This window comes from Haliaeetus leucocephalus, unplaced genomic scaffold, assembly GCF_000737465.1.
Source record: "Haliaeetus leucocephalus isolate CR32 unplaced genomic scaffold, Haliaeetus_leucocephalus-4.0 Scaffold351, whole genome shotgun sequence".
Classification (NCBI taxonomy): Eukaryota; Metazoa; Chordata; class Aves; order Accipitriformes; family Accipitridae; genus Haliaeetus; species Haliaeetus leucocephalus.
In genome coordinates this window covers 4,623,774-4,638,429 of record NW_010972787.1, presented here as the reverse complement: position 1 = coordinate 4,638,429, position 14,656 = coordinate 4,623,774, and the positions used below count along the sequence as shown (strand labels likewise).

Below are 14,656 nucleotides of genomic sequence, written 5' to 3'. Positions count from 1 at the left end.
CGCGGCGGGCTCTGGCGGCGGGGGCCGCTCCCGGTCCCGTCGCCTGCTTTCCCTTCTTCCCTTCCCTTCCCCTCCTACTCCCGCCCGGCCCGGCCCGGCTCCGCTCGGCTCGGCGCTGTGATTGGGCGGAAGATGGCGCTGGGCGGATGGAAATCCTAATGACAGTCTCCAAAATCGCCTCCATCTGTACCATGGTGAGTGAGGGAGGCAGCGAGGGGCCGGGGTCGGGGGTGGCCCTCTCCTGCCCTGCCGGCTCCCCGGGCACGGTGGCTGTGGGGAAGGGGCTGTGGGGAAGGGTCCGCGGGGGAGGGCCGCAGGGTTTTTTTGCGCAGCGCCCCGGCGGCGGGTGATGTGGCGGGGAAGCGTCCCCGGCCCCGGGGGAGCTGCCGTGGGCGGGGGATCGGAAGCGGAGCCGGGGGTTAATCGGCTTTGGAGAGACTCAACTTGGATGCAGGCGCTGAGGGGATTGGGTCGGGTCGGGCTGGGGGGCGAGCCCTGAGCGTGAAGCGGGTGGAAGCGCGGGGTCGTACCGAGCACAGCTTTTCCCCGAAGCGTGCCGGGCGGGAGAGCTTTAGGACGTTTGCCTCGAGTTCGGGGCTGCTTACTGCGGCCGATGTCGGTTTTAGGGCAGGGTTTCTAGAAACTATACGTTTACTACAATTACACCTCGGAACTGCCCCCAGCTCTCCGAGTACTCTCCCCGTGTGGTGGGGCCGTGGCCGCCTCGGCTGTTAGCAGAGGGGGTGCTCCTCCGGTTACCCGGAAAAGTGTTCGCGTCCCGCGTGATCTGCTCAGCCAAGCACGCTCCACGCGTTGGCATGTAATTTGACTTGTTTGCATCGATCCAGGTCCCGATAGGAGGCTTCTTCCCAAGGTTTGCTTTTTCATTACTCTCTTGCTTGATAAATTAGAGCTACGAGCAGTTACACAGATGTGATGAGGCTCTCGGGGTTTTCTTTAAAGAGGGGCGGGGAGCTCCGTAGATCCACTGGTGCAGGAGTGCTGGGTTTAAGGGAGGAAATATCCCTTAGTCAGCAGAAGCTACTACGTGCCGTGGAAGAGATGTGTTGATGGTTCAGGGCTGAAGATCTTGCATTTGTGCTCTTTTCTACCTGTTCCACGGCCAAATGAAAGTTCTTGTTCCCAAATGTGTTTCTGGGGGGGAAGGGAAGAGATGGTTAAGTGGAAAAACACTCTGTCATCTAGTTTGTTAATTTGCTGATTGAGGGTTATAATGTCTCATAACATCAAACAGTGGGAAATGCTTACATTTTATATTATTGGAAACTGATTTATGGTTTTCATAAATCTTGCTGCAAAGAGGCTTTACATCTCAAACAGACATTTTAGATGTGGCCCGTGAGAATTTTGAATAGATATCTGTAAGCCCATGGGGTGAGATTGCTCAGGTGGTTGTTGATCAGCTGGAGTGATGTTTTTTGTGATATGGGAGGTCACATCTTTTTCATTGGGACTTGGAGAGTCTGAGTTATTGAATTCATGAGCTGTATACCAACATCTTTATATGGCCAAATATTGTAGGATGTATACCATGTACTTCAGGAGTTTTCATTCTCTAAAGAAGTTAGATTTTAGGTGAGACCGTTGAGGAGACGGTATGATTGATCCTTGAGCTACGATAGTGTCGTTTTACTGCAATTCTAGCTAACATCTTTTCACCCACACTTGACCACAAGCCTTTGTGTCAACATAAATTCAGTGCTGGCCTCTTGATTTAGGTCCAGTATGGGACCTCACTTTTCTGTTTCTAGACACCGTAGAAGTTGTAGGTCTGGACTGGCCAAGCAGCTAGTTTAAGATTATTCTGTATGTATGTGTATTAGAAATGACATTATGTCATTGACGTTATGTCATTGACATTTAGGTCAATCCCAAAACAATTTTTTCAACTAAAAATCTTCTTATGATTAACTAAAGTGTCTATATCCATGAAGCTGAAATTCTGACGGCAGTTAGGTATTATCTGTCCAATCATAATCATGTGCACTGAGGTGGATAAACTCCATGCATAAGATTTTTCCTGTGCCTTTCTGATGCATGAGCTTTAATAGTGCTGTGAGATGGGACAGCTAGCGTAGGATACCTGCTGTAAAAGTTTTTTTAACACTTAATAGATAATATAAGATTGTGCTTAAGAATATTCCGGTAAAGGTAGAAACGCTTTGTATTTACTGTGGAGTTGTTTAGAACAATGTGGTTATGGTCAGGCAGATCTTTTTAATTATAGCAAAAGTCATATACTCATGTTTAAGCATACATTTTGCAAAAACAAAAAGGAATATAATTGCTGAGTATACTGGGTTTTTTTCTGGCAATTCTTCTTCGTGTCAACCCACTGTTGGATAAACTGCCAGACAACTTCCTAAAAATTCTTACAAGTTTTTCTTGCCTTTCCCCTTGCTTCTTACAAGAACTCTCAGGCTGTTGCTTCTCTTCTTGTGTTTGGTTAGTACAAAACCAGTAACAGGCAATTTTTGTCACGAGACAGTTTGTGTCTACACAAACCTATATTCTGTCACAGAGCAGTCTGTAAGTATGTTGAAGAAGCTCTTCCATCCCAGTCCTGCATTTCATGACTTCCTTTTTTTATCCAAATACAAGTTTCACTTCTGCTGACTCCCTTATATTTTATGCTTATGCATCTTATACTTGTTGTTCAAGCTCTGAATGTTAGAATGCAATATATTACATTTTACAGTACTGGCAGGTTGTGTGGGTACAGTGAAGAGTGATATCCAGTATTTTTAGTTTGTTAGGCACGGTGCTTTTTGAGATGATCTTACAAGAGCACATTCTGTCTACAAAGGGTTGGTTCCTTTGTATGCTTCCTTAGTTCATTGATCTATACTCCAGTGTTCATACCAGTGATGACAGAGCTCTTCCTGTAGTACTGTCTTCTAGTGTTGTATCCCCTTTGAGCTTCCTTGGACTCCTTTGCTCTACATCACCACTCCTGTGGTTCCTTGTGCTGTAGTAAGTCTTAATTACAAGGCTGGAGATTGTGGAAAAGCACTGGAAAATACCTTTGTGCTGCAGCGGTTTAGCCACTGTTCTTGTTGCAAAATGGATGAGGTTAAAAGTGTGTGTTGGGGGTGGTGGTGGGGTGTGGTGTTTTTTTTAATGTCTTTGCAGTAAAAGTAGAACTTGGTCTTTTACCCTCATCCATGCATTAAACTGCAGTCAAAGTCTTACCTGACTGAATTATATGGGGTTTTTATGCACGGCTGAGAAGTGGTAGAGTAACCCATGCTAACCGCAATGAAGATGTGCCCCAAGCTATACTCACCATAAAATAGAGGTTGAATCTAGTACTTCTGACTTTTGCTTCTGTTGTCTAGAATCCAGCAAACGCTTGCCAGCAGTTGAAAGGTATGAAGTCCTATAGTAGCTGAGGCAAAGAGAAGATAGAAATTATCTTTGTAGCTTAGAAGCTACAAAGCTGTCAGTCTCAGACATACAGAAGGAAGTTGTAATGGTAGTGGTACATGTTTTTCAGTGTTTCTTCTAGAAACTGGTTGATTATGTTAGCACAACCTGAAAAAGTTTAATGAAGTTTAAAAATGATGCTAATCTACAAGCAGTAGCATTAGACATGAAAATCTTTTCTTCATGTTTCAGGTATTTGTCTACATGTTCCCTTCTCTATCTGCCAGTTTAGCATCTTATATACAGCGTCAGTGTCACTGAATGTCTTTCCTGATCAATTCAGTCCCCCAACAAATCAAATACATCAAATACAAAGTTTGTAGCTAGATGTCGATTGTATGATGTAACTGTGTTCTGCACGAGAAGTCTGTGCATATCTTACAATCCAAATTTTTGTTTTGTTTTTGAAATGAGTAAGACTTGTGGAGTCATGCTGAATGGCTGGCTATTGTCCTTTTCCTGCCTGTCTCCTGTATAAGGGTACTGACATCAGTACCCTTTTGCCCATTTCAGTCAAATTTGACAACGATGAAGAGGTCTGGGAGGTACTTAAGTTCAAACAAGCATGTGGGGAAAAAAAGGCAGCTTAGAAGAAACAGACCCTGAAGTGCCCAGCTGAGGGTAGGTTGCCGTGCCCCTACCTCCGATGTCATAGCAGAGAGGCTTTATAAAAACACTTAATTGCAGGAAAATTTAATAAACAACAGTGAGATAGGCATACATATATGGACTTCATTACTGCTTAAGGAGTTATTTGTTTACAATAGGGTTTTCAAACCTGATTGTGAAATCTGCGCTTAATGTAAATTGATGTTTGCCAGAGTTTGCAGTCAGCCAGAAATGGCGATGATGTACTCACTCCTGTTCCTTCTAATTGCACTGTCTCTGAAGCACAAATTATAATACTTAAACATTAATTGATGATTGGGTTAACAGATTCCACAGAAGACTCATGCTGGAAGAAGTGAGAATTGAGAGTTACAGCAAGGAAAGAAAAGTTGTGGAAAAATATAGCTTCAAAGTGAGGAGGTGATAGAAAAGAAAGCAGAGGAGGCGAGGACTAAAGTAACGTAGAGAAAATAGCAGTGTTATGCTATTCCTTTATCCAGCTGTCTGACTTGCTGACTGGGTTGGCAAGAAGGAACATGTGCTGTGTCTCAGCCACTGCGTTTCACTCTGGTATCATGACCTGAGTCCACCTTTATCAGTGGACTGGAAGTGTTCAGGCACATGTTCTGTTGTGGTGATTCTGTTGCAACCACATTAAATTTTGGAGAAGTATTTGTTAGGCAGTTGGGGCAAGAGCTTAAACCACAGCAGGGAGGTTCACTCATCTGTTGGAGTTCTTATCAGGAGAATATTTCATGATAAATATGACACTAAGATTCAAGCATGATTGCGGCATTTGTCATCATCATTTTTGTAGATGTAACATGCTACAGTATGGTAATAAAAGATGAGTCTGTACATTTGCTCTTTAAATTACTGGGTTTGTGACACTGCTTAGTATACTAATTAATTTAGACAAATTTGTTTTAAATTTACATCAAAATATGAATTTGACTCTAATATAAAACAAATGTCAAATATGAGACAGGAAGGAAAAAGTTCCTGAAGTTCTGTAACTGTAAAGCAATATTTATACCAGCACAGAGAATTATTCAGTTGGCTTATTACTTAGTTGGGTAACTTCAATTATGTAAATGTTCCTTTTTCTTTTTACCTGTATGTATACATATATTCATCTTGCAAGTTCTAAGCACAAAGAAACAAGGAAATACCAACTTGGACTCTCGTCTTGCCAACAGAATTTTTAGCTGTGTCAGTGAGAATAAGTGATCCTATTACTACACAAACCTTGAATATTTAGATTGGTCATTTATATGTCTTTGTATTTCCTTTTTAAAGTCTTGAAGCAAATAATTTGTATTAAAACTTCTAGGAATCATTCTGTAAAAATGTAGTAAAAGGATATCTGTCCATTAATTTAAATTGTCTACTTTTCTCTTTCAAGTTTGTTGAAGAAAAGAGGTATATAAAAGCACTGTGCAGGGAATAACTTTTGTTTTCCTAGCTTAGGAAGTTTGCTAAAGTTAAATGCTTTTAACAAATTATTTATTTCAATAAGGTCTATCTGATCTTTCAGTTGAGGGCAAAAACATCTAGATCTTTTTGAGCATACAGCCAGAATGCTTTATTAACATAAGTAGGCCAGAACTGGAAAAAATTTTTACAATTTTTCATAACTCAAATTCTTTTTATAATTCCATGAAAATGGGAAATTATAAAAGCAACATACTTGTTTTTATGAGCGGGAATTACGTGGGTTAAAAAAAGCATGTGAAAGACACCACAGTGGGCAGTTTATTGGCAAAAGTGGTTGAGTAAATGTGTTCTTCCCGCCTCGCTGCATTTTGGGTGATTAGGTAAGTCTGATTTTTCTAAAAGAATTAATGCAATGCTTATAACTGTCTGTACTTTTTAGGCAGTGAAAGATTTCTAAGCTTACCATCAGTTCTTCTTTTAAATACATCTCTCAGACTTCCTATCTTGTCTGCTAGTGTAGTTCAACATTTAACTAAAAGTCTTTTGAAGGTAATAGTTTTGATCTTTTGGGACCCCACTTAAAAAGTGTCATTATGAGATGTGTTGCATCAATGCTATTGAAAATCCATCTGATTGGAGGAAACTGAAGCAAAGGCACCTGATATCATAAACAGTGTTACCCCAGGAATCTTCTGGAATTATACAGTATAAATATGACTTGTTGGCAGTATTTTAGTTCATAGCAATATGACTTCATTCTGTATTGAGGGTAGTAGATGAAGTCCATTTCAAGTCTGGCAGCAATTGGGGAAGAATTGTAGAAGCATCGTTACACCTTTTCATGTTTTGAAGATCCATTCTACGAAAGAGCCAAGCTCAGAGCCCTAATTCTCCCGAGTCACAGCTTCATATGTGAGAGTAATTTATCTTTGACTTCAGTATTCAAAACAGAAGGATGTATGACTATATCTAGTTGCTGTGAAGGAAAATACATCACGTATACTCAGTGGAGTCTCAGAAAGATGGGTTTGGTAGACATACCAAATGTGAAAAGAAGGTAGTTTTGTGCTGTGCTATCATTTTCCTTGCCCAGGCAGAGAATTTTTCACCTTGTACTCAATGAAAAACCTTTTGTCTTAGCTGCATGTGATTAGAATATACAGGACTATTAGTCTTAAACTAATTAATTAATAAAATAACACAAATTTGTAAGTATTTTAAAAATATGAACTCAAACTATCCAAATATTTCATAGCTGGATTATCAAGTTGTGTATTACTGACGCATGTTCTTTTGCAAATAAATGAACAAGGAGGATTGTTGAATCCCACTCAGCATATTTCACTTCTGCTTCCTGGGCTAGAAACAGTGTCAAAAGAGATGTGTTTCCATTTTGGTTGCACTCAGAACAACAGATATAAACTGATCTAATATAGCTATTCTGTTTGCTCTTAATCCTGATTCATATAAACAGTTGGAAAAGTATGATTTCACATATTCTGATAAAACATAAGAAGAGTAGAATTATGTATTTCTTCTTTAACAGAAGATTCCATCAGTCACAGTGCATTAATTAGTGTAGGCTATGAAATTCTGTACACCTTCCGTAGTGCCACAGACAAGGAAGAGTCTTCTAACACATGGCAAAAAAAGGTGAAAGCACTAGTAAATGAGTGCTTCTATACTGAGATTTATTTTTGTGAATTATAAATAAATTAATTTTACACTTATAATGTTTCATTCTTGTTCAGGAAAACATTGCTATTCCTGGTTACTGAGTTTCCCTTTTACTTGTAATGCCTTTCTGTCACTAGGAAGAATGAAAGTTCTGTTTTTGGGGTGGGGGGTGTTATTGTTCACTTACCTATAGCTAAGGTCATGTTTAAAAAATTGTGCTTACCTATTCCTATGCAACGTGGTTTAGTTATGTGAGTCACCTTTTATCTTTATTGTTACTTGCTTCTTGAGGGAGGTGAAGAGCATTGGAGGGAAGGATCTAGCATAGTGCATGTATGAAGGGAGAAATGGATCTTCAGAATTTTGACAACAAATGTAAGTTTTGACATAAGAAATGTCTTTTAAAGGTGAAATTTTTGGTTTTACTTGGGAAAATTACAACTCAATAAAGCTAGAGAATAAAGCTGTTACAGCAAACTAGTGAAAGATGACCCACCAAGTTATCAACTGATACTTATTATAGAAAGGAATAGATCAACCCCCCCCCATACAACCACTATAACACTAAGACCAGTGTAATCTTCAAAGCACATTAGGCTGGTTATGAATCAAGACTTTGTAAAGAGAAATGCTGCCTGTTACGTTGGATAATAACAACACGGTTAAAACTGCAATTGTTTGCCTGCCTGCTGACATGGTTTTAGACAGTATTTTTAATATAGGGTGCCTTTTTTTTCTTTCTTTAGACAAGTGCTGGGTGCATTTTCATTAGTGTTTTGTTTCAGGTAAGGTGTGTGTGTAGTTCTGAAGTGATTCTCCCAGGTATCCCAATTTACCATAATTTGGTTTGCATCTGGGAGTGGTCTTAGAGTGCATAAATTAGATTCCTTTTGGAGGAAACTAAATGAAGCAACATAGTTCAGCTGCAGCTGGGTGGTCAGTCACAGAGCCAGCCTAGAACTAATCTGGCAAAAACCCTCTGAAACCCAAAGTGTGTATGTCAGATCATAAACACCAACCGATTTGCTTTACAGATTGGCTCCAGTTAGCTTAGCCATATGTTAGCTGTTAGTGTATCTCAGGAGTACTAGTTCAACATGTAGCACCACAACAGTGTGACCTCTGAAGGAGTGAGAAAAGGCAATAATGAAAGCAGAAATGGCATTTAAGGGTATTGCTGCTTCAGCAAGTGAAAAACTAAACAAATGAAAAACCCCATCAGATGTATGCACTTTATATTTTTCCCCCTTTTCCACTGAAATGTACAATATCAAGGCTTTTTTAGTTTATTTTAGAACTTTGGGAGAACGTATATCTGTAAAACTTGAAAATCAGGAAAATTCAACTTAATTAAAAGATACTACACTTTCCTCTCCCACTGTGTTTTCCGGGCTTTGTTTCCACTAAACTGAAATAAAACACTCATTTGGTTAATGTTAAATGTGTTAATTTATAGAAACCTTGAGCTCTTTTGAAAATAAAAGTTGAGAAACTTGATTAAGGGCCTTCCATGGTAAATGTGGGGAGGGAGTCTTAATCCCTTCATTAAGAAATTAGCATTTAAGGGGATCTTTGATAAATGCAATAGTATAGCCTTTTTCTTTAACTTGGTGGGGGATTTAAGCAGTAAGTGTTCAACTGATTTGAACATGGTTAAACTAAGATTACTCAACACAGGACAAAGTGTACAGTAGTTCAGCTTTATACCTAACTTTCATTATGTGTGAGAACACTCTTTTATGATTATTGATGCTTTAACATTGTTTTCAGGATCATTTTCAATAACAAATAGAAGTTAAGCAAATCTTGATTTCATATTGTTCTCTTGTATACACACAGTAGTTGCTGAACTTCCCACTTTGTAAAGCTATATTGCATTAACTATGACAAATACATGTTCTGTATGCCTGTATAATTATCTCTGTGCTGGAAGCAGGGTAATGTAAGGCAGTGTTTGGTGATGTATAGGTTTTGTACTAGTATGATGCAAAAACTGTTGCAAATGCCAGTACTATTGCAGTATTACCTTTTTTTGACATCTGTTGTGCCTCTCTTCCTTCCCACTTCTGGGTAATGACCTTGTGTGCTTCCGCTCAGAAGGGTAGGGGAAACTGTGGGTGGGTATACTAACGAAAGATGATGATGTGCCTTTCTGTCCCCTGCACAATGTCAAAGCCAAGTTGCTGTGTGGGGACTGAGAGCACCTATTGTAAGGGTTGTTCAGTGAGCCCCCCAAAAAGAGGTTCATTTTGGGATCTTCCTGCATCCCAGTTAAGTGGTAGAGGAAGAAATTCTACACTATGCAGCATACTTCACAGGCTGAAATCTCCCAAGTCTAGATCCCAAGCCCAGTAGGTCCATCTTGGCTGATGAAAAGAGATAGACTCCACTTCTGCCTTAAACCTTAAAGATGATATGGTACCATAATAGTTGGTGGTGTTGCAGTGCTTCCCCTCTGCATCTGTATTTGCATAATGGAAGAGTCAACTGGGATTGATAATGTGTACTGTAATAATGAGCGGGAAACGTTTTGCAGCCAGGGATAGTTAGCTTTTAAAATAGCTTTTATGGGTCAAATGTGAACATGGATTTTAGTGTACTCTTTGAAGCCCCTGCTGCATGCTATGTTTTCGCGCTCTGCAACCAACACACAGTGCACAGTATAAATGATTACTTTGGGGGGACGAATAACATACTTTATGACAGTAAAAAAGAGAGCTGTAGAGGGAAGTCTTAAGTAGCTTGAGGGGTTTTATATTCGTGTAAATCATCCATGCTGGTTTGTAGTAATAAAACATTCATAAACAACTGCATTCAAACATAGGTAATGCTGTGCTTTGAAATCATGTGAAAGTCTAAGCCTTGAATGAAACAGCCTTGAATAATCAGAAAACCATAACAATATTGGAGTATCTTAGCATGTCTTTCTTATTGCCAAGTCAGGATTTTTATTGTGCTGGAAAACTAAATACAGTGTTCAGGTCTGTACAAAACAGAAACATCAAAGTTTATACCATAATATTCTTCCTTCCAAAGATAGAATAAAGCAGCTACTCCACCCTGGCTTTGAAAAGAGAAAGAATTTCCTAAAGGTCTGCTCTTGAATTTATTTATTTTTAAAGAAGTAGAGATTTTAACAATAGGATAAAAAGGCCTCCACGGTTCCTTTTTTTTTTTTTTCTAGTTTATTTGTAAATAATATCCATCTTGCCAGAGCTCGTGGGTGTATTTCAATAAGTTTGCAAACCTAAATATTCAGAAGTCATGGAGTGCTTTACTCTTAAATGAGGGTTTATACCCCTTTTCCTTACCACCAACATCACCATTTGAGAACAGCTTCTAAAGTAGTAAACCCTGCAGCAAAATCGCCAGTAAAGAAGAGACTTTATCATGCTGGATAATTGCAGGGGATATGACTGATGAAAAAGCAGCTGGGGCTGTGTTGTAAATGGAGAAGAGCTGTACTGTCTCAAGTGTGGAGTTATGCTGTCTTCTGCTCTATTCTAGTTAAAGTTGTTACCTCCTAATGGGCCTTTGACCATGTGTTTCCAGTTTCAGAACTACTAAGCTGGATTGTGTAACCACTCTTAAGTTCTGCAGTACCACAATCATGTCACAGCAGATAGCACATGTCAGAATTTCATTTTCATTTTATACATTATGATACAGTCCTAATTAGAATTCTGTCCCCCTTCCCCCTATCTGTAATTAATCTGTGAAATCCTGCATGCTGTTTTTAATGCAGGTTGTAATTTTGATTTAATTTTATTGTAACGTCCAGGGCTACTTGCTACATCTTTGGTGCAAAGAAGGAACATGTTGGGAAGGAGTTGCATCTGGTTTTAAGATTCTTTGCTGCATACTCTGCTATTTTAGCTTCACTTAGGCCTGACTTTAGACTGGAATATTCATGCTCATGTATTAGTTTGATAGAGGATATATATGTATCAGTATTTTTGTGTGCAACAAAAGGGATTTAGAGTAGGATACATTTGCTTTTCTCTAAAAGCAATCAGTGTAAGACCTCATAGAAAGCTAGTTTTTTGTGTTCTCTGAATTTTCCAGAGTAGAGGTTTTTCTGTCTCTAAATAAAAAAACCCTTCTCTTTCCTTTGAAACCCAATGTTTATTGCACCAGTTCAGTGAACAGCCATCAGTTGGAACCACAGACTAACCAAAGTTACCTTGTCTGACTTTTTGAGGCTCAGACCCAACAGATTTGTTGGGCAAAGGCTGCAGCATTTGTAATGCACACCAACACTAGATGTACTATCTTGTCTTTTAATTTTACAAAGCTTAAGGTATTTAGCAAAGCACTTTGAACATTTTATATTTTCAGTGTAAGTGGAATAGACCAGTCTCTCTGCTTCCTATGAACAGTCTGCATTTCTTAACTTTTTCTGAAATGTGCTATAATGTACATATATACAGTATGAAAATTACACTTGTTAAGAGGAGCATACCATTTGGACTTGTATCACCTGCTTTACAATACCATATTAATGCAACTGTTATTAAAGAAGCTCCAGTGAAAGTAATAAATACAGAACATCAAAACAGTGTAATTGCATGAAAATACATGAAAATGATATAACTTACTTTGAGATGTTTTTAAACAGAACATATCTGGAAACATATCTCTAAGGTATTTTGGATTATATTGAAATAATTTTCTTGTGGTGAAAGAGTGTTAGGTTCTTTATAATAAGTGTGTAAGCATTAAGTTATGGCACAGAAGACTTCCTGTCTGCTTTAAGACCTGCGTGAAATAGTTTTGTGGACAATCTAAACACCCTGAGAGTACAAATCAACAGAGAACTCAAAGGACTGATTTTTCTGCATTCATGGCTAATATTATCCTGCCTCCAAGCTTGTCTTTGCATTCAGCAATAGACTAACTAAACAAGTTTGGTTAACTTGCCATGTATGATTGTTGAGCTGGGTCACAAACTCCACTTTCTCCCTCCCTCCAGGGTACAGACAGGAAGGTGTTTCATCCGTTTTCTATATTTAGTCTCTCATTTATTTTTGTTTTTCTCCCTTCTGACTAGAGAGAGCTTCACTGTAAGTAAGCTTAGTAAACCCAAAGTCTGTGGTCTGAGATATGAAGATGCTGGTTTGGTGTTAACAAGGTCTATAGTTGTGACCAGGTTTTTTTTCAGGATTTTTTTGGTTGGTTGGTTGGTTTTGGTCATTTATCCTTGCCAAAAAATCTTCACTTTTTTTTCTCAGCTAGTTAAATTCAATGTGTACATAGTTGCAACACTAACATTTTGCTGCTTTTGTTTTTTCTAGGGCGCCAATGCCTCAGCTTTGGAGAAAGAGATTGGTCCGGAACAATTTCCAGTCAATGAGCACTATTTTGGTTTGGTTAATGTAAGTTTCAGTCCATAACTTCATTGCTTTGACATGTCATGAGCGGATTTGTTAAATTACAAGACTGCAACTGAGTGAATAATTAAACCACCAAAAGATATAGTCATTGAATATACATACTTATTGAAATGTGTTTCAGTTTTCAGTGTATTTGTTGAAATAGGCTACTGAAATAATTGTTGAAATTAGACTGTGTATTTAATGCTTTATTTCATTTTATGAATTGTAGGGTATTTTTTAAATCACTTTCTTGCTATTAAAATATATGTCTTAAAAAAAAATGCTGTTTAAAATATGTAACTTGCAGTTCATAATATGCCAATCTAAGTGAATAAATACAGTAAAAAAAAAAATCTGTGGAAGACTGTTGATGATATGAAGTGTTCGCATCCGCCATTTTTATTAAGATTTTAAAAAAATACTGAGCCCAAAGGGGAAAGCAGTGGTGGAAAAAACATACTGAATTGTTCGATTCAGTCATTAGTTTTAAGGAATAATTTAAATTTTAATTTCTGGTATTACCTATGAAAAGTATATCTTGTTAGAAATTGCATTATTCTGAAATGAAATATTAAATGATTTTCTTTATTGGGGCTTCAGGAAGTACATATTTAAACCAAGTTGATTTAGCAAGAGCTGTCATACTGCTTTTCTTAATGAAACTAATTACTTCTAATGCTGTCTTGCTACTATAACGTATGCCTCTACCTCTAGCTTCTTAGCACTGACGTGGTTCAAGAGTCTGCAATCCAAGTAGACACTGTGCAGTCAGTAAACACTCTTACTGATAAGCTGACTTACATGCATCTCAAATGCCATGACTTAAATTAGTAATTTTTTTCCTTTCTCATGAAAGTTGAAATACCTTCAAAATTATGCGTTGTTTCTCTGAAAAGAGGAAATATGGTAGTTTAACTGTTAACATTTGTTGTTGTTTGTTCTGTAGCAGAGTTTAGGCTTTCTGTCAAAGCTGTTCTTACCTTTTCTCAAATCTGTTATTCTATTGACAGATAACCTGTTTTCCTAATTTCTTGTCCAAGTCCAGAGGGGATTTAAGACTTAACAGTAAAATTGTATTGTATGCCTAATCTTGAAGCTTTACATATTTGGTACCCTTAAGAAAAGTTTCAATAAAGGGCAATCTTCCTAATATATAATGAATCAACAAATTCTGGCTTTCTGTAGGCCAGAGGGAGTAAATTTGAGGGGAGATTGGTCTTTTAAGTCATTGCCCTCAGCCATACACATAAGAGGCAGGCAGCTATACTCTTAACTTTCTGTGTAGTACAGAAATGTTGCTTATTTTAGCTTCAAACAATAAAGTTTTATGGACCAAAATTATTTGAATTGTAACAAATAGTAAAATGGGATTCCGTTACATCTATGGCACATTGGTGCTGTGTTTTTCAGGTACAGTGGTTGGCTAAGGAAATTCAGTCATATTGTTGCTTGGATGGTTTTCAGATCCATTCTACAGATTGTGTTTACTAACACAGTATGTATATCCCATAAATGTGTGAAAAGCTTGCAGAATTTAAGTCTATCGGGAAAAGGAAAGGTAGTGACCTCTTCATTAGCAAACTATGGCCAATGGCCATTCAGAAAGAATGACAGAGCTAATGATAATTAAAAGAAATATTAGATAATTAGATATTAAATTAAGAGTACTATTAGATTAAGAAGTGATAGAAATCACAATTTTTGCCTTCATTGATTTCTCTAATTGTTTATAACAATTACAGGAAGTGAAACTCTTAGAGGTTCATTAACATTTACTGCTAAATTTTTCTAATGTGTTTATTGATTTGGTTTGTCCTAACTTTGTCCAGAGTAATGGAAAAATGGAGGTAATGTGGAAATCAGTAGCTCCCTTCTAACTGTGCGATAGCTAGCCGTTTGAGATGTCTGGAATGCAGGACAGGATTTTAGATAAAGATGGCAATTCTGAAATAGAGATCTGTCAATGGTAAATGTAGCATTTATCCAGAGGTAGTGTAAAAGAAGAGAAGGTAGAAGCACTATCTTATCTTCTCTCCAGCTTTGTGGTGGAATATAAGGATTATTCAGAGGATATGCTGAAAGAACAATTTGAGAGGTAAAAGAAGAATTAA

The 14,656-nt window shown here is 38.1% G+C and overlaps 1 protein-coding gene across 1 annotated transcript in view; it reads left to right on the top strand.

Moving 5' to 3' along the window:
- Positions 1 to 62: 62 nt before the first annotated feature.
- Positions 63 to 14,656, top strand: part of USP12 (ubiquitin specific peptidase 12) — a gene marked incomplete at its 5' end in the record, with an annotated part of 37,185 nt that continues 22,591 nt past the window's right edge. Inside the window, 2 exons of the mRNA XM_010572678.1 lie at positions 63 to 194; positions 12,465 to 12,545. Of these exons, the coding sequence (XP_010570980.1) occupies positions 63 to 194; positions 12,465 to 12,545 (213 nt within the window). The remainder of the gene's footprint in view (positions 195 to 12,464; positions 12,546 to 14,656) is intronic.